At 42.5% G+C, this 24,540-nt stretch overlaps 1 protein-coding gene across 4 annotated transcripts in view; it reads left to right on the top strand.

Annotated features, from left to right (window-relative positions):
* SCUBE2 (signal peptide, CUB domain and EGF like domain containing 2) overlaps positions 1 to 24,540 on the top strand; it is a 69,619-nt gene that overhangs the window by 10,533 nt on the left and 34,546 nt on the right. For 3 of the 4 annotated variants that reach the window (XM_074955017.1, XM_074955014.1, XM_074955015.1), the window contains exons 4-11: positions 2,174 to 2,308; positions 9,426 to 9,551; positions 9,863 to 9,979; positions 11,230 to 11,319; positions 15,408 to 15,524; positions 16,647 to 16,769; positions 18,339 to 18,455; positions 24,189 to 24,311. In XM_074955017.1, coding sequence (XP_074811118.1) covers positions 2,174 to 2,308; positions 9,426 to 9,551; positions 9,863 to 9,979; positions 11,230 to 11,319; positions 15,408 to 15,524; positions 16,647 to 16,769; positions 18,339 to 18,455; positions 24,189 to 24,311 — 948 coding nt within the window. The remainder of the gene's footprint in view (positions 1 to 2,173; positions 2,309 to 9,425; positions 9,552 to 9,862; positions 9,980 to 11,229; positions 11,320 to 15,407; positions 15,525 to 16,646; positions 16,770 to 18,338; positions 18,456 to 24,188; positions 24,312 to 24,540) is intronic. The other variant, XM_074955016.1, reaches the window with a different exon arrangement.

The raw sequence follows: 24,540 nt of genomic DNA, 5'->3' as shown, positions 1-24,540 counted from the left end.
TATTTCAGATTAGCACGCAGTGTTTTAGTAATGGGACCAGGCCTCTATTAAATATTTAGGGCAACATCCTCACCTGGTATAATTTGGCATAGCTACTTTGTCTTCATTGGAACTACATCAGTTTACATCAGCTAAGGGTCTGGCCCGTAGACAAAGTCATGTCTGTTGGTGTGTAAATGGGAGAGGATGGGGAAGGCACTAAGTCCCAAGGGTTGCACTACCAAACCCTTGCATATGCCAAAGCTGGGTAGCCATATAGTCTGGGCAGAAGCAACTGAACAATTTATTGATGCTTTTTAATATTAGGAAGAGTGTCTTATCCTCTCTCACACTTATTTAAACACTCAAGTAGAGTTCCATGAGGTTCACATTAAGGATACTCAACTGGGTGAGCACCTGACCTCTTTAATAAGGCAATAAAGGGGCATATTCTCTCTCCATACAAAGAACTCCTCTAGCACATGAATACATCTGATCATATTCTGATCTTAGTAATTTCACTGGAGATACCTTGAATGTACACAGCTATAACTGAGGACAGAAACTGGCCCACTGTTGTGTTAATATAGGGTTTCTCATTATTGCTTGGCTGATTGTTTTGAAAAGAACAACATTATTGATGCAATGGTTCGGGGGGCGGGGAGCATATAAAGGATAATATGGACTTTAAAACAATGAAGTTCAAATCACAGACCTCCTAATTTTGAGTGTTCCTTTGAAGATATGATTTAAAATTAAAATAGATATTTTGACATGTAGCAAATTTGGCTTCATTTTCTGTTAAACTGTTTACTTACTTACTTCATGCCACTTTTTTGTTAACTAAGCCACATCTGTATTCCTGAAGACATGGTATGTGTGGCTGGATTTTAGCTGAATAGACAATTACTTTTTGGAGAGAGAAGACAATATTCCATTATTTCGTCATGATCCACAAAGCAGAAACATTTTCTGGAGTTTCAAATCCACAGTACTGGAGAGTCTTGGTGGTTGTTTCAATATTGATTCCTTAGATTCAGATCACTGTCGAACTACTAAAATTAACTGTTTCTATTAAGACTGAGACATCTAGACCTCTTGGAACATAATTTTTATCTTCATTCTTTTCTATGATCATGTTGCGGTGCTAAATCCATCTTGGTTTAGGTACTCAGGTTGGCCCAGTGGTTTCAAGGGAACTTAAATCTATCGCAGTGTTTGATTTCACTTGTTGGTAAGAACACAATGGCTTCTTCCTGTTTTTAGGAACTATTTTATGCAAAAAATGTTAAATGCTCATTTAAAAAATCTTAGCCCTAGTACTGTAGCAGTGAGCAGAGTGGGGAAAACATGATGCACCAAATGCGGTTACATAGGAGCAAATGAGAGCAGAATTTTGCCATGACACTTTTATGGCCTGTTTTCCTGGGTGTCGAGCATCCATAACTCCCACTGAAGTCAATGAGAGCTGTTGGTGCCCAGTCCTTCTGAAAATCAGACCTGTAAGGTTTATACCATAGCAAAAGGCTACAGAAAGCTTAAATCAGTGATGGGTAAAATTCAAAAGGCTTGGAGGTTGAGATGAGCACTTCAATGTTCAGGGACTTAGCTGGAGCTTTTCTACTCTTCGTATCTCTTGGTTCTGCCAAATTAGATATATATCTGCAAGAACAGACTTTCTCCTGAGGTTCCCCATACTTCCTGCCTCTGGTGAGGCCATAAATATTACGAGATCAGCATTCCTTAAACTATTTCAGTAACTTTTGCTTCTGTCCCTGGCCACAACCCGGAAATACAGAAGCAGCCACAAAATAAGAGACAATGAGGTGAAATGAGGAGGTGGAGGATAATTAATCAGATATTCTTAAACTTCAGAAAAGACCTAGCATTTGGCTTGTAGTTTGGGTGAAGGTTCCGTGTGATGATGCAAATTGTATCCAAATTGGGTTACCTGTCTCTCGCTTGAACCTGAGCCTGAGGGTTTTAATAATTTTCTCTTCCTCCATCTCTGTCTCAGAATGAAAATCTTCTTTAAATGCCCTGATCTATAGACCCACTGAGGCTTTGGTAAAACAAACATCTATTTTTAATCTATACTAGTTGCACACTTTGAGATCAACCTCCGGGCACTGATTTATAGCAGTGACAGTAAATGCAGCTGTGCAGATACAAATCCAGTCTCTTTATTTTTCAGATACGGATGAATGCATGTTCAACAACGGTGGTTGCCAGCAGCTTTGTGTCAATACCGTGGGGAGCTATGAGTGTCGTTGTAAGGCAGGGTTCTTCCTGAGTGACAACCAGCACACATGCATTCACCATTCCGAAGGTATTGGTCCTTTCCTTCCAAACAGTGAGCAGAAACTTCTTATGGGAGCACATAGCAGACTCTTAAGCATTTTCACAAACATTTAAAGTTCTCTTCAACAAGAGAAGAGGTTCATTGTTTGCCTGCCCCAGAGGGTATGTCTGCACTGCAACAAGACACCTGTGGCTGGCCCTCGTCAGATGATGGGCTCATGGTGGTTGGACTGTGGGGCTATAAAATTGCAGTGTATATGTCGGGCTGGAGACCGGGTTCTGGTCCCTCCCACCTTGTGGGAATTCTTCAGTCAACGTAGTTATTGCCTCTTGGAGAGGTGGATTACCTACACCAATGGGAGAACTGCTCCTGTCAGCATAAGTAGTGTCTACACTGAAGTGCTACAGTGGCACGGCTTTGCTGCTGTAGCATTTTAAGTGTAGACATACCCAGAATATGCTTGACTTCAGGGGGGCTCTGCAGACAGCCCTCATGCTATCCGTTGTAGAATCAGAGCCTGGAACGCTGTCAAACGAGATGACTTTGCCATGGGAGAGAGAGGGTCCATTTTCCTTTGTATTTCCTCACCAAGATGAATGGTTCCTTCCCCCCTCTGAACTCTAGGGTACAGATGTGGGGACCTGCATGAAAACCCCCCTATGCTTATTTTTACCAGCTTAGGTTAAAACTTCCCCAAGGTACAAACTATTTTTACCTTTTGCCCCTGGACTTTATTGCTGCCACCACCAAGCGTCTAACAAATATATAACAGGGAAAGAGCCCACTTGGAAATGTCTTTCCCCCCCAAATCCTCCCAAACCCTACACCCCCTTTCCTGGGGAAGGCTTGATAAAAATCCTCACCAATTTGCATAGGTGAACACAGACCCAAACCCTTGGATCTTAAGAACAATGAAAAAGCAATCAGGTTCTTAAAAGAAGAATTTTAATTGAAGAAAAAGTAAAAGAATCACCTCTGTAAAATCAGGATGGTAAATACCTTACAGGGTAATCAGATTCAAATTTGGATACTGTCTGATGGATCGAAAGGCAAAATCAGTTGTTTTAATGCATGTCTGTACCTGATCCCTGGTGGAGAGCTCTTCCCTCTTTCTCTGTCTCTTCTTTAGTAAGTCTTGAAAAGAACTCTGCCTTCCCCATTTGTCCTGTTCCAGCAGGAGTAACAACTTCTTTCCCCTCATTCTTCATTGTATCTTTTCCATTTCCTCCCCAAATTCTCTCCCAGGATCCATTGTCTTGCTGCTCTTGTTCTCCTCCGTTTTGCTGTCTCTTCACCTGCTTCCCCTCATTTTTGGTTGACTGATTCCCCATTCCATGACACTAAAGCTGGTCAAACATTTGTTGTCAAAACATTTATGTTTGCCAAAAAAGGGTGGTTTTGACCAAAAAGTAATTTTTTTCTGAAAATTTTAATTTTGGTCGACAATTTCTGCTTTTTCATCGAAAAACTGGAAGTGAAAAACAAATACCTTTTCAGTAGAAATTTTCTTTTCAAGTCAAATTTTTCACTTTTGTGGAAACCAATAATTTTTTTTACCGAAAACCTCATATTTTTACCTAAAATGCTTTGAGAATACCAACATTTTTTCAGATTTCAGTTTTTCATTGAAAACCCAAAAAATTTTAAACTGCCTCTCCATGGTTACCTATTTTCCATCTCCCCCTTCTTCTTTTTTTCTTCTACCCCATGATGGAGCCTCACCTCTCTCTTCTTCTGTACATGTAATCTCTTCTGTGCCCATACTTCACTTTATCCCTGTCCCCTATTTCTCTGACCCTCCTCCCATTTCTCTTTCTCTTTCTTCCTCCCCTGACATTTGTACACACCTCCCTTAGCCTACTTCTGTAATAAGGAAAAATAGTCATGTATTTAGGGCACAGGATTCAGATACAGGAGATCTGAATTCATTTCCCTGCTTTGCCACAGATTTCCTGTGTAGTTTTGAGGAAGTCACTCAATCTCCCTGTACTTCAGTTTGCCATCTGTAAGAGCACTTCCCTACCTCCTAGGGGTGTTCTGAGGATAAATCTGTTGATGTTTGTGGACTCTCTGATTCTGCGGTGATGTGGTTCGTATAAGCAGCTTAACAGAGTAAGGAGGTTGTGGAGGTGGGGCAGGAGTCCTGCCTGTGGATAGAATGAGAAGGCAACTGAGTGGCTATTCTGTTGCTCCAGCTGATTTGCATGTTGAGGTTGACTTGGATTATTAGCTTCCTGGAACCCATCCTCCCTCATCTGCTGTGCTCCACATTGTCTGGCTCAGGTCTGTGAGCTGGGAAACTGCAGGAGTTTTTAGAGGCAATAGTCAGGTGTGATAGTTATCTACTGTAGCGGGGTGGATCCAGAGCAGAGTGGTGCTCCAGATGGTTCTCTGGCTCTGTTTAAGCCTTGCGTAGGTCAGCTGGGCTCATAACCTCCCATTGAGTTGTGCACAATCATAAGTTTTCCTTGACTACATGCCCTGGATTTATTCCTCTTCAGCTGTAAGCGACAGAACAAATGCTTTGTGAGGACATTGCATCAGTAATAGCGATAAATCACTTGCCTACCTATGGCTTTTCTCTTTGTTGTTTAATCTGCTTCATAATACCTGTTAGGGGGCTTATTCCTTCACCCACTTCCTTCCCTGGTCCTTCTCGCATGAACAGAGAGCAACAATACCCAAAGTCCAAAGGTGCAAACAATTCAATGTTTATTGGGGTGAACTTCCAGCAAGCATGATTCCAGTTTCCTTCCTTAGTGTCCCCCTGCCCAGCTCTGACACCACAGAGCCTTACACCTGTGTCCCTGTTCCCATTCCTGCCCTTAGCCAAACATGATTCCAGTTTCCCCACTCCCATTCCCTGTTCCCATTTCCCCCTTTAGCAAAACATGATTCCAATTTCCCCACCCCCATTCCCTGTTCCCATTTCCCCCACACCCACACATCCACCCACTCACTTCCTGATTGACTGCAGACTATATAGTAAAACTTGAGTTCTGCTTAGCTATGCCTTAACCAATCATTTTCCTGAAATTTAACTTACCAATCCCAACATATTGTAACATGATTATGTAACCAGTTATATCCCACCACCTTAATTAGTTTACACCCAGCAAAATTAATTATACAGCAGACAGAAACAATCACAGAACCAGACAGAGATTATACAGACAAACAATAGCAAAGTGGGAACTACAATGACAAAACAATACAGAAGTGAGGATTTCACATCCCAGCTATTGATAAGCGAGTTCTTGCCAGACAGGATGCTATCAAACTAAGTTTCCTTTTACATTTTCTAGACACTTCCCTTTCTCTGGAGGTGATAGGCACTATCAGGACAGGATTGTATTCCTAACAGCCCAATAGCACCTTATTTCAATGTGACTAGTTTTGGAATGTGAGGATGTGACCGGTCGCTTCCCAGCTTATGGCTGCCTCTGTTGCGTAGCCAAAGGCCTTAGCCTAAGAACAGGGCCTCAGACTGTCACAGTAAGAGAAGGACCTTACACTGGCAGACAGTGATTTTGATTCTTTCTTTTATACCTCGAACTAGCCAAGTGATAAGAATACACCTAAATTCTTAAAGTACAGGCCTTTGCAGACAGGCCTGAATATCTATATCCTAACAATACCGAGTTAGCAGATTCCAGGGGATTGCCATGCACATGCGGTTTTTACCATAGAAGTAAGTGTTGTGACCATGATGTGTCCTCTTATTATCATTTCTAGTGATAATCCGTCTCCACTTAGGAATCCATCACAGTCCATCGCAGTATGTCACACAAGCCACGGTTATTTACTTCTTTTGGGCCAGAATCAGTAGGCATGAATACGAGTGGCAGGATTTGGCACATTAGGGTTAGATTTAAAGCCATGCCACCTGAAGGCTAGTGCACAGAGGCACCGCATCAGCAGCAACTCCTGGAGACATTTTACCTGTGGAGACCTAGGCAGCCAGAATGTCTCTGGGAGTGGGAAATGCTGCTCCCTTTAACAGGGTAAAGCATGCACTCTACACAGGACCAGTCCCTTTCTCCAGTTTGTTGGAAGGGATGCAGCACTCCAGGGATGTCTAGCTCTGCTAATGGTGCTGGCATTCCCCTGGCTTGTGCTCAAGCAGGGCAGCACCGAGATTCTGGTCGCTCTTTGTAGAGGGACATCCTTTCCCCACACCTCCTTGTGCGCCTGCACAAGACTGTCCAGAATCTGAGCCTGAGTGTTGACAACAGAATGGCAATTATGGTGATGACTATGACCGAGCCTTGATACAGCACCTTCCCTCAGCACTTAGCAGGGCTTGCTAACTGGGTGTACATCTGGCTGGACAATACCATTCTGACTTATTCCCTATACAGTTCCACTGATATGACTGCATAAGAATTGAATCACTTTGCTCATTCTCATATCAGGTACAGATACATTGACATTTTTTATATATATATATATTATGTAATATAAAATGTTCATTGGAGCTGATTTTTAAACAGACCTGTGAAATAATATGACTGATTGATTTATAGAAAATAAAATGTTAAAACATTTGGATGCACTTCTCCATAAAATATCCTCTTTTTGGTCAACTAGATTTTGTTTTTATGGTCATGGAAAGCACATTTAACTAGTCAGATCCTGGGTATTTTATTATTAAAATGTGGTTCATTTTGTAAGGTCCATTTTAACTTTTGGTGGAGAAGTGACTGAATTCCACATGCACAGAACTGAGCAATTACCAATTCAGCATTTAAACTATTTGTTTGAGTTCAGTGAACTTTACCAAAGTACCTGGTTAGCAGTTTCTTCTTCAGGAGATGAATGCACACAAAGAAATTACTTTGCTAACAGAAACTAATCCGTTAATTCTCTTAATGCTTTCTTAACACCTCTTAGCTTACAGACAGATCATATTGCATGTTTGAACTTAAAAATATCACAAAAACACTAGAGTTAATAAGGCTAATTTGTGATCTTATGTGCTGCACAGATCCTTGATTGACACCATAATAGTGGATGTTAGCTTTCATGTGGGGATCTTTGGGCTCTTTTGTATATTCTGTCGGATTTGAGGCATCATTGTCTTCTTAGGCTTCTACAGAGTGGGAAAGGAAAGGGAAAAGGGGAAAGGAATCCCACTGTGGGAAAGGAATCAAAAAGCCGATAGAGCAGAATAATCTAAGCAATGTAGCATCCATTCCTTTGTTACTTAAAGCTTTCTTAATAGAGGAAGAATATTGTAGCCTAAAACTGGGATGTCAAAAATATAATATGCAAAGTAACTGCCTGATTAAAATGTAACTGAATGTTTATGAAAGGTTGACCCAAGCTCCCACTACAAACATTTTTTCTTCATTTAATAATATTCCTTCAAAGAGAGGATATTTTGAAAATGCATAGGTTAAGGAAACCTTTACCTATTTTTTTTACACGAGTCTTGTCTCTGATTTTTATTTTTTTTTATTCAGGGCCAGATCCTGCTTCCACTGAAGTTAATGGGAGTTATTTCAGTTGGCGCAGGATTGGGCCCTCAATAAGATTAGCCAGCAAGCCTAAATAAACTGACCAGAGTCCTCTTGAAGTGGTTATATTATCTAAAAAGAAAAAGCAGGTAGTCTTTCTCTGCTGCTTCCTGAATTTTAGCAATACAAGAGGATTCAGTAAGGATCTAGAGTATTCTGCTCTGTACTACTAAGCCATATGAGAGAGTTAATAGTTTAAACCCCAACATTTCTGTAATATGGAAATTTGTGTTTTCTTTTGCAGTCACATTCCAGCCAAAAGTTGTGCTGTTGCAAGGGTTGTGTGTGTGTATGTGTTTTGTATATATTGTAACATGCTAGAACTTTTTGCAGTGTTACGCTATTTCTGTGCAGTGTGACACTCGTGATGGATTAGGCTGGAGGCCCAAAGTGATGTGTGGACATTTTGCAAGTCATGCCTAAAGCTCTGTCAATGAGCTTCAGCACTGATATCTAGGATTGCTATTACAACAGGCAGCAGCTGCTTGAGAACTACTTCACCATAACAGGTTTCAGAGTAGCAGCCGTGTTAGTCTGTATCCGCAAAAAGAACAGGCATACTTGTGGCACCTTAGAGACCAACAAATTTATTTGAGCATAAGCTTTCGTGAGCTACAGCTCACTTCATCGGATGCATGCAGTGGAAAATACAGTGGGGAGATTTATACAGGGGACAGGTTTTATACAGGAGATTTATACAGGTTTTTATGAGGTACACTGAAGAGAAGAAAAAGTCAACTAATGTCACATTACTCTATTCATTTGGATCCAGACTGCATTTGCTTGTACTACATTCTATTCAGCAAGTGAGAGACACAGCACAGAGGTGCAGTTGTATATAAAACATCATGATGACTCTCCAGAGGTGTTGTTAAAATGTACGGGTTGGAATTAGAAAGAATCCAGTAGATATCAGAAAAGGTTAAGATGCTCCCAAAACAGCAAATTCTTTGCTGCCCCTGGGTACGGTATATGTGACTGCTGGGTCCGCTGATAACCACCAATGGAAATGTGGCTCTGTGACTCTATGGATCAAGGCCAGTAATTTGAAAAGATGTGAGAAGAAGCATTTGAATTTTGTATGTCTCTGAATAAATGAGGACATTCCCTTGCCTCACAACAGCTCATTTTGCTATTTTATGGGACGAGTAAAGGGGAAATGACAGCCTTAGTGCCTGGTCCTGCAAGGTACTGAGTATCTCTCAATTCCTATTAAAATATGTGGGAGGAAGAGGAGGAGTTATTATTACTAATAAATATTTATATTATGGTAGCACCCAAAGGCCTCAATGAAGGTTGGGGTCTCATTGTACTGGGTGCTGTACAAACACAGAGATGGAAGGTCCCTGCCCCGGAGACCTTAAGACACAAACAGACAATGGATTAGGAGCAGGGAAATCACCTTGCAGGCCATTTGCTTAGCCTTTAGCAGTATCAGGTTCTTTTTATTTCTTGTATATCAGCTGATACTTTTTTCCTTTTGTTCAGTTACAGGAGATTCTTTCAAGAGGTACAAGTTGTCTGCTGTTTACTTACAGTTGGGCTAATGTTTGTATTTGAACTGTTACCTGCATCTGAAGACACTGAGGATACTGACGATCTGTGATATTTGTACTGTTTTGCAGATGGCATGAGCTGCATGAATAAAGACCATGGCTGTGCCCATATCTGCAGAGAAGCACCGAAAGGAGGAGTGGCATGTGAATGCAGACCTGGATTTGAACTGGCCAGGAACCAGAGGGACTGCATTTGTATGCAACAAATTCATACTGATCCTTAAAGGGAACAAATAGAATTCTATTATTTCCGCAGTTGATCACTAATTTTGGCAGTTGTATCTATGGATGTGCTAGGATGATACAATATTTAGACTGTATGTTTTTGATGAAGTGAAATATCATATAAAAACAGTGGGTTTTCAGAATGTCATTGTACAAATCCATCAGTTAGTACTGAAAGCTCTAGTTTGGGAGTCATGTTAACATTCACACTTGAGAAGGGTAAATTCAGCCCCGTGCAGTGATCTGGAAATTTGAGGCTCCACTGTATGTTTTCTTTCCAGTGACATGCAATCATGGGAATGGTGGGTGTCAGCATACATGTGAGGATGCCGATGATGGGCCCATTTGTGGATGTCACCCAAAGTACGCAGTGCACTCAGATGGGAAAACCTGCCTTGGTCAGTAAGCAGTGGATGAATTCTTTTCTGTTGATGACTCACATGTAAATGAGTTTCAAAATGTTACCATTTCTGCAGAGTAATATGTTCCAGTTATATTGCTGAAAAATTGCATAGAGGCCAAAACGACAAAATCTTTGAAAGCATAGGCCAGATCTATGGGTCTGGCCAACCCGTGCTTGACACAAGACCTGGGTGTGAAGGAAAAGTGGTTCTAGGTCACATTTCTGCTCCCCCCGACCCTGAATTTGGATCCAGTTTGGCCCCTGGCATAACTTAGAGAAACTTTAGGGCTGCTCTAAGTGATGCCTGCAGGAAATCCCTTGCGGAGCATTCTGCTATCTGGGGAGCACTTGAGCGCTAGGAAAGGCCAGAAGAAGGTGGTGTAGAGCTGATTGTGCTGGCTTTACATCCCATGGAGGTTCCCCTATGTTAATGGACTCTCCACCTTACAGGCTGCTTTCTGATTGCATGAGAAGTACAGAAGAACTGGCCCAGAATGTTAAAGAAAAAAAGAACTTCTATTTTTAAGTATATTTTGTTCTGGTACCTGTGAAGCATCACACATGCTATTAACCAGGGGACAATTCCTTTCCATTTTCTTAAGTTTTCATAGATTTGTAGAGTTCAGAAGGGACCTCTAGGATCATCTAATCTGACTTCCTGTATAACCCAAGAACTTCACCAAGCAATTCCTGCATCAAACCCATAACATCCGATTGAACTAAAGCATATCTGTTAGAAAGGCATCCATTCTTATGTAAAGAAATGCTTTGGTGGATGAACACAAATGCTTTGATGACCGGTCTCTGACCATTGATTAAAAACAAAAACTCAGCCACAGTTAGTCATCTCTTTCATTAGCCAGTGGGTGATCAGGATGGCAGGACACTGGTATGTAGCATCTGATCTCTGATTAACCCTTTTGTTGTTCTGTTCACGACAGCTACTACATTTTAAGGTTTCTGAGGTGAACACATGGGTCTTTGAAAAGCAAATGAAAACAAAACAAGAAAAAGAGCTATCAGGTTTTTAATTGGGGAGTTTTAATATGTTTTTTTTTGTTTTTAAGTGTTTATTTCTGACTGTTTCTGCTTATGATATATGATTCAACTAATTATAGAGCTTAGCTTTGTTTTAGAATTGGATTTCAAAAGGAATGTCATACAAGATAGTTGGCCACTGCATTAGGTACCAACAGTCGCACTACCACTCACTGATTTTTTACCCCCCATGTACTTGCATTACAGAAAAAGAGGAGGCTGTAGCTGAGATCTCTGAGAGCAATGCCACAGCAGGAGCTGATGTGGATAAGCGAGTAAAGCGGCGGCTGATCATGGGTAAAAGTGCCCATCTTGTTTTGCTGTAGGGTTTCTTAACTAGTCTTACATGGTGAACCCTTACTGTATTGGGTAGCTGTCATTGAACATAGCTATTGTGACTATGGGCTGAAGTCTTGGAGAGACATGCACTACCCATTGAACTCAATGGATGCTCGCTCACCTGTAAGGAAAGGCTATGTCCCTATAGTATATAAGTAACCATGTATAGTATATGAGATGTATAGCAGTATGAGCTGAACCAGAGCCAAGAAACCTGCTCTCTACCTATGCTGTCACTACTGGGTTCCCCAGTCTATGACTATTCTGCTATTCAGAGCTTGAATATAAAACTCACCAAACTCCTAGTCAGATGATTTCTTTTCGAGTCAGATTAAATGCTAAACTCTTTGGTACTGGCCATTTTGATTGGCACAGCGGGATTTAAGGGACTGGCCCAAAGTCCCACGGAAACTTTGGAAACTGACCCTGGGTTTCATGAGTCCTAGTCCAGTGCTTCAACGAGACTATCCTTCCTACCTCTGAGACACGCACTGTGAACACCCAGCTCCTGGTGGAAAGCAGGGTTCTAGTCTCTTTAAATGTTTCCCAGAATGTTAACCACTTTCATATAATTCTTCTTCTTCTCTACTCAGGCTCCCTGACCTTACAGCTCTAGCTAAGTTAGGGGACCCAGTCACCATAGAGATAAATTGTAGTGTGGACAGGACCTAGCTCTATCTTTGTATATGAGCTAAAGTTTGCGACTGTCCAAGGTTTTAACTCAGCAATGGAAGCATGGTTAGATTCCATCTATATTACAGTCTTTAACCATGTTGTAAGTAGGTCAATGGACCTCCAGTATTTTAACTGGTTCCCTGAGGTAGATAGTTACAACAGTGTAAATCTGGTGTATGGAAGACGAGAATCAGGCGCAGTATCCTCTAAACTTGTTTTGTCCCTTTAACAATAAGGTGCACTATTTTTCCCTGTGTGTGTCTCTTTGTACTGAAGGGTTAAATGGACTGTAAGGACAGGTTTGTTTGGAGTTGGAGTTCACCCCGATTTTGTAGCTGATAGGGAGTTGGGGGGGGCAGCAAATTCTCACAGTACAACAAGAAATTTCCAATGCTTCACTTTTTTTCCTCTCCTAGGGAAGTGCCACACATCGTCCCTCTCCTGAAATGTTTCAGTACGAACTAAATTTAGTTGTAGTCTGTTTAATCCAAAGGTGTATCCAGGGGACTATGGAACAAGTCCCTGTGATCTCAGTGTGGTTCCGAGTGAACGGAGTCCCTGTGATCTCAGTGCGGTTCCGAGTGAAGAGATATCTGGGTCACAAGAGCATCTCCACAGCTGTCACTGACCATTTACTATTCCTGCTGGCAGTCTCCTCAAAGGAGTGGAGGCAGAGGTGAAAGCTTTCAAAAATCGGAGACTAAAGTTAGGCTCTGAAATCCATATTTAGGCACCTAAATAAGCAGCCTGATTTTTAAAAGTATTGCGCTCCCAACAGTCCGGTTAAGATCAGTTGGAGATGAGAGAAGTTCATTCCCCACACCCATGCTGTGGAGCTGGCTAGCAGTGGAGAAGGGCGGTCTCCACTGTTCTGTGCTAGGGAGCTTATTATTATTATTATTTATATTACTGGAGCACCTAGGAGCGAACCCCATTGTGATGTGTGTGTTACAAATCCAGAACAATAAGATGTTCCCTGCCCCAAAGAAATTACAATGTAAGTGTCAGACAAGAGGCAACAGATAGCTAGAGACAAATCAATGGTGGAATACAAGGAAACAATGAGATAATATGGTAAGTATGATTAGCAATGGTCTGAGCACAACTGTTGTCATGTGGGGTATTTTTTGTTTCTGTCTGTCGGCATCATGGCAAAGGAGAGTTTTGAGGAGGGTTTTGAAGGTTGATGATGAGGTAGCTTTGTAGATGTTTATGGGGAGTTCCTCCCAACTGTCCAGGGCAGCATGGGAGAAAGCACAAAGGTGCTTGTCTGAAAATTCAAGTGGGCGATGGAGACAGGAGTCAACTTTTCGATGCCGAATGAGAGATGAGGGGTAGGGTGGGGACAGGCTGTGACGGGCCTTGAAAGTGAAGACAAACAGCTTATGTTTGATAGAATAGAGATAGGGGAGCCAATGGAAGGATGCAGACAAGGGGGATGACATGGGAAAAGCAATGAGCTAGGAGGATTCTTTGCAGCAGCACTTTGAATGGATGCAAGCAGGGCAAGATTGCATTTGTCAGGGCCAGAGGGAAGGATGTTGCAGTAATTGAGACATGAGATAATGAGAGCTTGGATGAGAATTTTAGCGATGTGAATGGATAGGAAAGACCATATCTTAGAGATGTTCTGCAGGAAGACATGGCAGGATTAGACATAGCCTGATGTCTTTGACCGGGAGTAGGTGGTTGTGCCTAGTGGTTGGAGTAGATCTAATGATCAGAGCACGAGTCACTCCTAGTGGTTATAACAGGAGTCAGTAGCCAGAAATTGGAGCCCAGGGTGAGAGCTGGACCCAGGAGTCGGAGCCCAGGTGCCAGAACCAGGTGCCAGAGCAAAAAGGCAAATCCAAAGTCAGAGGTTAGGAATCAGAGCCAAGGATCAGAACTGAGTTACCTGGAAGGAGGCAAGGCTGCCCAGGAACTGGATCTGCTGCAGGCCCTGCTTCCAGACCGACTGTGCTGCAAACTTTGATTCCTGACAGTACTCCCTCCTTGAAGGTGCCTCACAGGGGCCTTGGGGCCTGGTTTCTCAGGGTACTTCCAATGGAACTCTCATAATAGGTCCAGGGCATGGATGTTCTTTGTTGCTTCCCAAGACTGCTTGTCCGGAGCATACCCTTCCCAGTCCACCAAGTACTGGAGCTTTCCCCTCACTAACTGAGAGTTGAGGATCCAGTGGACCAAGTACTTTCCTGTCTGTGGACTTTAGTGGGTGGTGGATTGAAGTGGTTTGGGTATGGGTTCTTGGTATAGGGCTTTAAAAGTGAGATCTGAAAGACAGGACGGATCTTTAAGGATTTGGGCATCTATAATCCGAAGGCCACTGGCTTCACCCATTTTATAATTTTGAAGGGGCTCGGGTATTGGTAGTCTAGTTTGGTGGATGGGTGGCTTGATTTAAGTTTCTGGTCAAGAGCCACACTTTGTCCACTGTAGCCAGATTGGGGGCAGCCTGATAGTCTTCGTCTGCATGGTGTTTATGGGGTTCTTTGGCAGACTGCAAGTGTTCTTCAGCTCCCAGATGCCAGAGCCAACAGTCAGAGCTGAACTCAGGGGTCAGGAATTAGATCCAAGAGTCATAACTTGGTTACCTGGAGTGAGGTGAGGCAGGAACAGAGCTGGGAACCAGCAGGCACAGGAGCTATTTCAACCATGGAGCAGCCACTGATCTGCTGCTGGTCTTAAAAGTCAGTCGACTGATTCTTCCAATCAGTCGGGCCAGCTGTGATCATTTTGTTGGGAGACTGGCTCTGCTGCAGGCCCTGATTGCTGACACCTAGATTTGTGGAAGTAAAGCAGGGTCAAAGATGATGCCCAGGTTACGGGCCAGACTGACAGGTAGGATGGTGATGTTCTCTACAGGGATTGAGAAAGAAGGCGGCGGAGAGAGTTTTAGGGAGCAGGATTGGGAATTCTTTATCAGCCCTGTTGATTTGAGCTGATGGCATCCATGAGGAGATGTTGGAGAAACAGGCCAAGATTTTAATTTGGGCAGAAGGAGACAGGTCTGGAGCAGAGAGAGAGCATAGAGATGGTAGCTTAATTTGTGTTTATGGATGTAATTTCCCAAAGATAAGGTGTACAGGGAGAAGAGAAGGACAGACCCTTGAGGAAGCCTCACAGAAAGTTGGAGGTGGCTTGGGGAGGGATGGTGGTTGCCTATCTCCAGCCAGACGTCTTGCTAAAACTGGTACATGCATAAATTAGGCAGACAGGCAAAGATACAAGGAATGTAGATATTTTCTTCCTTCTCTAAATATACAATATAGCTGAATAGAAATGGAGTGGGCCACTGCTAGCACCACATGCTACTTTATTTCCCTTACAACATTTCTGTACAAATGTTAGCTTTATTTTTTCTGTGTTAGAAACATGCGCTGTAAATAATGGTGGATGCGACCGCACTTGCAAAGACACCTCGACTGGAGTTCACTGCAGCTGTCCCATCGGATTTACACTCCAGTTTGATGGGAAGACATGTAAAGGTAGATTTTGCAGTTTTGGAAACATACCTGTATAAACACCTAGCAGCAAGTGCACTAATCTCAAAGGGAAACTAGTTGAAACATTCCTGAGAAAAAGCCAATGTGTATGTACCTGGGCATTGGAGAGCACGAGGGAAACATTGAAGGCAGGGAGAGATGCACAATCCCCTTGCACATGGTCCCTGTTGCACCAGACCTAGATATGGAGCATGTGAGTGCAAAGTATCTCTGCTTTGCCTTTGACACCCTTCCGATCTCCAGTATGGCCTCTTTTTCTAATCAGGAGGTAGCAATGCACTGGTGGTACAATGGAGGTAAATGTAGCCTCTAGTCCACCAGCCAAGGCATGCATGCAGGCTATTACAGGCGTATATCCCCAAGGAGGATCAGACCGTCAGCCTGATATTATAACAAGCATTTGAAAGGTTTAAATATGAAGATAGGTGTGGAATTATTTATGTTGGGCCAAGCAGATATAACAAGAAATAAAGTGTTGAAAACGAGCAAAGGAGAATTTAAGTCACATGTTAGAATAAAATTCCCAAGAATGAGGTCTTTTAGACTCATGCCAAGCAAAGGGTTGGAGTCCCTTTTGCTTGACTCATTTAGAATTAGACAAAGAACTCAACAATCTGACACGGGCGTGGGCAGGGTAAGGTGACCCAATAGGTCTCTTCTGTCTGTAACTGAAGCACTTTGGGGAGGAGGAAGAGAGAGAATTTTTAAAAAGTTAAGACCTTTAAAGAGAAAAGCTTAGTTTAAGGCTCTAAAGGCTTTCCAGAAGGATGAATGACTTTATCTTCTCTAATCATATGAGATAAGAAAGAGCCCTTCTGTATGTGTGTGCTCAAGTGAATGTGAATTTGATAGCAATATATTCGATTAAAGGAAATAATACAGAAATGGGCCTGAACTGCAAAGATCATTTCTGAATCTGAATTTTCCTGAAGTTCAAGGTGATTTAGTTATTGAATCTTGTTCAGGACTCTCCCTTCAGAGAACATGAACTTTCCAGTCACATCCAGCTTTTTCACGCATAGAACATGTATATGTCTTTGGGATCTACCAACGAAAGGACACCGAAGATGTTCCTTTTCTTTGCTAATCACTTTTCTGTTACAGATATTGATGAATGCCAGGCCAGCAATGGAGGCTGTGATCATTTTTGTAAAAACGCTGTTGGCAGTTTTGATTGCAGCTGCAAAAAAGGATTTAAATTATTGACCGATGAGAAGTCTTGTCAAGGTATGTGCATGGGGAGCCAAAAAAAAGTAAAATAAATAAGACTGGCTTGGATACCTACTGAAGTAATGAGGTGCTGGTAGACTACCGAGTGATTGTCATGCTTTGGATTTCTTCTTTCTAAAGTTGCTGTTAAAAATCAAAGCCTTTGCCATGATATCAGAGTGGGAGATTTGTTTGAAAGGTTGTTCACTGTATGCTGAATGGTTATCTGAAAATAATAGAGATTGGCAGAAAATGGAACTATCAAGAAAGAAACTTCACTCCAGTGTGGGTATTCCTAATCTTTTTTTAGGTCAGACTTAACAGGACAAATATTTATGCAAAGCAAACTTGCTGGAGAAATGTAGGATTTCCAAGATTTCTGATGGAAGTTGTTTATGAATGTATATTTTAAGGATTTATATCTCCTTTTGTCTATGTTTTTTCTGTCACTTCTAGAACATTGTAAACTTGATATAGCTTGATTTGGGCCTGATCCCTTAAAGAGCAAATTTGGGGTAAGACTCCAATTCTGTTTCCATCTATGTCAATGGGAGTTTTGCCACGGACTTCTATGGGAATAGAATAAGCCTCATCATGTTTAATATTTTTTTATAGCAGCATAGAGTACTTTTGATGATAATATAATAAACATTTAGGGCCTCTGATCCTGCTGCCCATGGAATCCATGGGAACTTTGCCATTGACTTCAGTGAGAGCAGAACTGGGCCATTACACTGAATTTGCTTTTTTAGGTAAGATGTACAATATACAAAATGATTAAAATGCCCGGGAAAAATTCAGCTGGATGAAGCAGACATTCTAGCCAGCATTAAAGACAAAGGCTTAAGGCATACAAAGCTTAAGCCCAAGATGTGCAGTGTAATGAATCTATGGCCTACTGATAAATGTATCCAGTGGTGTTCCACAAAGAGAAGAACAGACCCACGTGATGGTCCCTTCAGAGCTGCACTGAGGCACACTGCTTGGGCTGGGTGGAGGAAGCTTCTGCAGAAGCCCATGCTCTGTATAGCAAAGGAGAGCATTTGGGTTTCTAGGGGTACCAGTCTGATGCCTTTCTCCTGCACGAATTCCCAACACTTCCTGTCCTTTTTTCGCCTTTGGGAGAGGTATTTCAGTTGCTAGGTGAGGGGCCGAGCACAGATCTAAAACAAGCACTGCGCATGCACAGTTGAGGTAAATATTTGGCCTCCCAGTTTTGTCAAAGGCAGAAGGAAACGGAAAGTTACTTTGAAAATATTTTTCCTGCTGACTCTGCGTTGCCTTCCCTTGCAGAAGCATTTTTTTTCCCGCCGACAGTCTTTTGCAGTGAAGAGAACTTTGCAGATATTTATTTTAAACATTACTATTAAAAATATAACCTCGTTTACTCACTTGCCAAGACATGTCTTACTTGGCAAACTAACTGCTCGCTTAAAAGTTGTTACTTCAATATGTTACAGACTAATGGCTTTAAAAGAATTCGCTTATCTCATATAAAGCTGTGTGTCTCTACATCCAACTTTGCTAGCTTATAAATGCTTCCTTGACAAGCCAAGAGACACTAACGTATCCTTTTAAAAATTACAGACATTGATGAATGTTCTTTTGAAAGGACATGTGACCATACGTGCATCAATCATCCAGGCTCTTTTGAGTGTAGTTGTAACAAAGGATACACTCTCTATGGCTTCACGCATTGTGGAGGTGAGTATACAAAGATACTCTTGCATATGTTTGTCAGAGTGCAGGAGCAATGCGGAGGTGAGTATAAAAAGATACTAGTGTATATGTTTGTCAGAGTGAAGGAGCAATGCTCATTAACGTCAATGGGATCCATATGTCTAAAACCCTGTACAGCAAATTTATCCTTTGTCTTTTCCAGGCAGTTTTTCAAAAGGGGAGCCCATCCAAAAATGAAACACAATCCTTGATTATGTCTTTTTGCTTAAATGATTTCCCCCCACCCCCATCTATGTATTGGAAAGCAACAGGGACCATTAGAACAAACAGATGCATTCCACACGTAGATTCTAGGCCATGATCCAACAGTGTTTCCACATGAAAAATTCCCATTGATTTCATGTGGAGTTCTGTACACTAATTGAAAACTTGTAAGAAAAGGCTTCAAATGAATTATGATGTTAGGTATTTTGCAGGCTTCCTTTAGAATAAATACACATTACCAACAAGCCTAATGGCCAGATTCTCATCTGGTCTAAGATGGTGTAGCTCCACTATAGTCATGGAGTTACACTGGTTTATACCAGCTAAGAATTTGGCCCTAAATTGTTTACTTCTGATTCCAAAGAAACCCTAAGTGAAAGAGACCAATATGTTGACATGAACCTTGGTCTGACATCTGAAGCAAGGAAACTTGCAGAACGTTCATATGAAGCAGCCTGAGTTATTTGACACTAAATGAAAACAAAGCTATTTTCATGTGAAACATGGGCAAGATCTTATATGACTACATATATGAATTCAGTTCAATGATAGACAAATGTGAATATGAGGCAGAATGTGCAGGATTGACCTTGGGGACCATGATGCAAATACGTTGTCATGTTCACAATTCTTCTTTGCATCATATTGGGTGTTTCTAACCATGGGGATGAATTTAGGCTGAGATTCTCAGGGGAGCCTAAGGGAATTAGATACCCAGCACCCATTTCAATGAGATTTGGGCATCTAACTCCCGAGGTCTCCTTTGAAAATCCCAACCTCATTGCTTATTAATATGAGCGACTAATCACAGTTGGCTTGAGTCTTGTCTAACGAAGGCAGTTGCTGTGCAGACTTCCCCACACAGTATTGCCATTTTCCCCTCCTGACCTGCAACATCTCTGCCATTCCAGTCCTAGACCTTGTTTGGGCAGAGACAGACAATCAGTTTTGTGGTAGTTTTGCAATGTAGACAAACAGGACCAAATTAATTTCCCCTTTGTATTTAATGCAGTCTTATATGAACATCCTTCTATTAACATGGGACCTGATTCTGTCACCCCTGTTCATACTGACTGGTAGTAAGGTACCATGCACCTAGGGTGACCAGATAGCAAGTGTGAAAAATCGGGACAAAGAGGGTGGGGGGTAATATGTGCCTATATAAGAAAAAGTCCCAAATATCAGGACTGTCCCTATAAAATCGGGACATCTGGTCACCCTACATGCACCCCTGACTCAGGATAGGCAGTCACATCATTACCCTGTGGAGTGGGAACAGGGAACACAGGAGAATGGATGAACACTGCTGTTATGGAAACTCACAAAGATGCTGCTCCAGTGAGAGTGGAATCACTTCCAGGAAATAGCTTCACTTGACCATTCACATAGAAACTCCTGTTTATGGGTTTGATCCTGTGCCACTCAAGTCAATGGGAGAAGAATGAAGGCCTAAGAGAAATGTGTTTCATATGGTGTGGCATGTGATTCTGCAGTGCGTGTTAGAGATCAGGTGGGAAGACCTGTGTTTGCATCGGGCAGAGAAAAAATATATATAGCATTGGGAATAATGACAGTGACAGCATGAGGTGAGACTGCGCACCTGGCTTCCTAGGAGCTGCATGCTGCAAACATGCCAATTAAGACTTTTTGGTTTATCATCTTTGAGTGTGGTTGTTCCAACCTCTACCTCTACTGAGCCCAGCTAAAGAGAGACAAAAATATGACAACATTGCTGTCAAAGTTCAGAGCAGTTTCACCTGTATTTCCCCTCTGTGGTCCAGCCAGGGCACTCACTCTCAGGCTTCCAACTCTGCAGCCATTGCCTCTCTTGGGTGGAGACCTGCATCTCTCTCCCTTCTGATGGGGTACTTCTAAGCCCAACAGTTCCTGACTATACTGTGACCTCCTCAGCAAAAGACAGGCTGCCTAAGCAGGCCTGCTTCACTTCTCTCCTCAGAGATGGGACACGGTGTAATCAACACAGTTAAGTTACCACACAGCTCTTTCTAAGCAAGCCCGTTTATTCTTAAGATAAAAGCATCACAGAGAAAACATATTTAAACAATAGAAGAATTTACATGGATGCCAATAAGCTCACCAGAGATCACCCCATACTCCAATAAGAGCTCTTGCTGGTAATGAGTCCTTCCAGTCCCAGATAGGGTTTTTTCCCTGTGGGCACAGGTTCATCACAGCTTTAGCTGAAAACCATCACCCAAGTCTTATGGGGCCTCACTGGGCTCAAATCCTTCCAACCCTTCCCTAAGGATTGGAGATCCTCGTTGGACCGAGGTCCTGTCCATTTGCTGGATCAGAAAGAAGGGCCTGAGTTAGTTTTAATTCAGGCTATTTATCCAAAAATCCTTTTGTCTGCTGCTCTCTGGAGAATCCAGTTTGAACCATGTGAGTCTCTTGCCAAGTGGTGGTAGTCCTCTGACATGATTCAACCTTTGTGAATTTGCCTGACCATCTCCCACTGCTTTTACTTCATGGAGTGCTGTGGTTCCTTGCCCCCATGGAAATGCATACAGTCCCTCAATAGTACGTAATCATTGGCACTTTTAATAGAATAAACTCCTAAAATCAGTGAGTTTTGACTTAATTCAATAAGGTTTGTTCAGGATATTGCAGGATACTGTGTTGTGTCATATGCAGTGAAACCCATTTATGGACCCAGCAGAATATCAGTCCTCACAAAAGTTCCTCCATATTAACTGTACATCATTATGTGACCACCCATTATAACAGAGAAAAATAGCAGTCCCTTTGGTGTCTGTTACTAAAAGGCTTCCCTGTATATTATTCAGAGTGGTAGCCATGTTAGTCTGTATCAGCGCAAACAATGAGGAATCCTTGTGGCACCTTAGAGACTAACAAATTTATTTGGGCATAAGCTTTCATGGCCTAAACCCACTTCATTGGATGCATGGAGTGGAACATACAGTAGGGAGGTATAAATACACATCTTTTTCAATATGAAAAGATGGGAGTCCCCTTACCAAGTAGGGGGTTAGTTCAATTCAATTAAGGTGGAAGTGGGCTGTTCTCAATAGTTGACAAGAAGGAGTGGAAATCACTTTTGTAGTGCTAATGAGGCCAATGTAAACAAGGGGCCCATTTCAAACAGTTGACAAGAAGGTGTGAGTATCAGCAGGGGGAAATTAGTTTTTGTAGTGACCCATCCACTCCCAGTCTTTATTCAGGCCTAATTTGATGGTGTTCAGTTTGCAAATTAATTCCAGTTCTGCACTTTCTTGTTGGAGTCTGTTTTTGAAGTTTTTTTGTTGAAGAATTGCCACTTTTAAGTCTGTTATTGAGTGTCCAGGGAGATTGAAGTGTTCTACTGGTTTTTGAATGTTATAATTCCTGATGTCAGATTTGTGTCCATTTATTCTTTTGCGTAGAAACTGTCCGGTTTGGCCAATGTACATGGCAGAGGGACATTGCTGGCACATATCACATTGGTACATGTGCAGGTGAACAAGCCCCTGATGGTGTGGCTGAGTCCTATGATGGTGTCCCTTGAATAGAAATGTGGACAGACTTGGCACTGGGGTTTGTTGCAGGGTTTGGTTCCTGGGTTAGTGTTTTTGTTGTGTGGTGTGGTTGCTGGTGAGTATTTGCTTCAGGTTGGGGGCTGTCTGTAAGCGAGGACGGGGCTGTCTCCCAAGGTCTGTGAGAGTGAGGGATCGTCCTTCAGGATAGGTTGTAGATCTTTGATGATGCACTGGAGAGGTTTTAGTTGGGGGCTGTAGGTGACGGTTAGTGGCGTTCTGTTACTTTCTTTGTTGGGCCTGTCCTGTAGTAGGTGACTTCTGGGTACTCTTCTGGCTCTGTCAATCTGTTTCTTCACTTCACCGGTGGGTATTGTAGTTTTAAGAAAGCTTGACAGAGATCCTATAGGTGTTTGTCTCTGTCTGAGGGGTTGGAGCAAATGCGGTTGTATCTTACAGCTTGGCTGTAGACAATGGATCATGTGGTGTGGTCTGGGTGAAAACTGGAGGCATGTAGGTAAGTATAGCGGTTAGTAGATTTCTGGTATAGGGTGGTGGTTATGTGACCATCGCTTATTAGCACTGTAGTGTCTAGGAAGTGGACCTCTTGTGTGGACTGGTCCAGGCTGAGGTTGATGGTGGGGTGGAAATTGTTGAAATCCTGGTGGCAGAAAGCTGCAGCAAGCCCACAGAAAGGGAGTGGGAGAGAAGCAATTGTGAGCATGACCCTGAGAGAGAGCAGAGAGACAGAGCTCCTTGGGACCTGGGTCACACGACTGTCTGGGAATCACGAGTCAGGAAACTGCTTGGTGTTGCACCCAGTGTGTTAGGAACCAGCGTGTAGGCGATCAGACCTTGTGGTCAGAGTGGAGCTGGAGTTGGGAGTTTAGCCAAGGGTCAGAGCCAGACTCAGAATCAGGAATTGAGTCGGAGTTGGTAGCCAGCAGATGAGCCGGGGTTGGAACTGGGAACTGGTAGCCAATGTTCAGGAGTGAAACATGAGGGCAGGAGCCGAGACAAGGCAAGGATTAGGCATGGAGCAGGAGCAAGGCAGGAACCGAGGACAGGGGCAGGTACAGGAGTAGAGCAGGAGTTGGGAGCGGGAGTTGGATATGGATCACAGGAGACAGGCAACAGCAGAGTCTGAGGCAGCAGCAACAGAGAGAGACTGTGCACAGTGCTCGGACAGCCCATAAAGGTCACTTCCTGGCTTCAGTAGTGGGTGTGAACCAATCAGGCAACCACACACCTTGGGCATTCTGGTAGGTCTTCCTGTGGAGCCTGACCTTTCAGGATCGGTGAGGTATCTTCATCTATCTCCTTTGGTGGTGACAAGGGAGTATCAGAGACCCAGGGCTCCTACAGCTCCAGGTTCTAAACCCACTGAAACTGAGGTCCAACATCCTCCTATCCTTACCCCCTATGTTCAGGAAAACAAGGCTTTGTGTATGTTCTTTATAATTAAACAGGATTGCATGGACACACAAAAAACTACCTGACTTGTACAACTGATTTCTCACCCTAATGGAAGCAACCTGTCAAGGCCCTGAATATTGGCTAAGAACTCAGCCTAAAGGGGTAACGATATGCGGCAGAGTATTGCCCCCGTGTACTCATTAACAGTGAGATAAAATGTATTGCAACATATTTATGCATCTGAACATTTAAGAAAAATGGTCAGTGTGAATCTTGTATGTTATTGTCTGATTTTGTTCCAAACTTAATAAATAACCATAAACAATGCACTGTTAACTTTTGAAACACATTGCTGAGGCTGGAACGTTTGTAACAGTCAATTTGCAGCATATTTAACACACAACTAAACCATTTTGATCAGCCAAAGGGTGGTAGGGAATGCAGACGCATATAGGGTCCGATTTTCAAAAGTTGCCCATAGAATCAAATCCAAATGATACAGAGCAGCACTGTGATTTCAGCACTGTGTGAAAATGATACTAGATTAATATTTTTAAAAGGCCTTTTTCTCCCTCCTCTTTAGATATTAACGAATGTAGCATCAACAATGGAGGCTGCCAGCAGACCTGTGTGAACACACTGGGGGATTATGACTGTCAGTGTCATTCCAGCCACAGATTACACTGGAATAAAAAGGACTGTGTCGGTAAGGTGCATAGAAGATGTATTTATACTTTGGGTGTGCTTGAAAGCTATGCAGCTCAAGGCAATGCTGAAAATCTTGATCCATCCAACAAATCAGCATGGATCGTTATTTCCTTCATTAGATTTCTGCTTTACTTTTTAGTCAGACATGATGGCCATTGTTGAAACAGGTGAAAAACAGGAGATACTTTGAGGGGTTTTGGTGCTTTCTTTTCTGTGCTTTTATCTAG

Source organism: Natator depressus, chromosome 6 (assembly GCF_965152275.1).
Source record: "Natator depressus isolate rNatDep1 chromosome 6, rNatDep2.hap1, whole genome shotgun sequence".
Taxonomy (NCBI): domain Eukaryota; kingdom Metazoa; phylum Chordata; order Testudines; family Cheloniidae; genus Natator; species Natator depressus.
The sequence above is the reverse complement of the archived record's forward strand: the minus strand, read 5'-3'. Positions and strand labels throughout refer to the sequence as shown.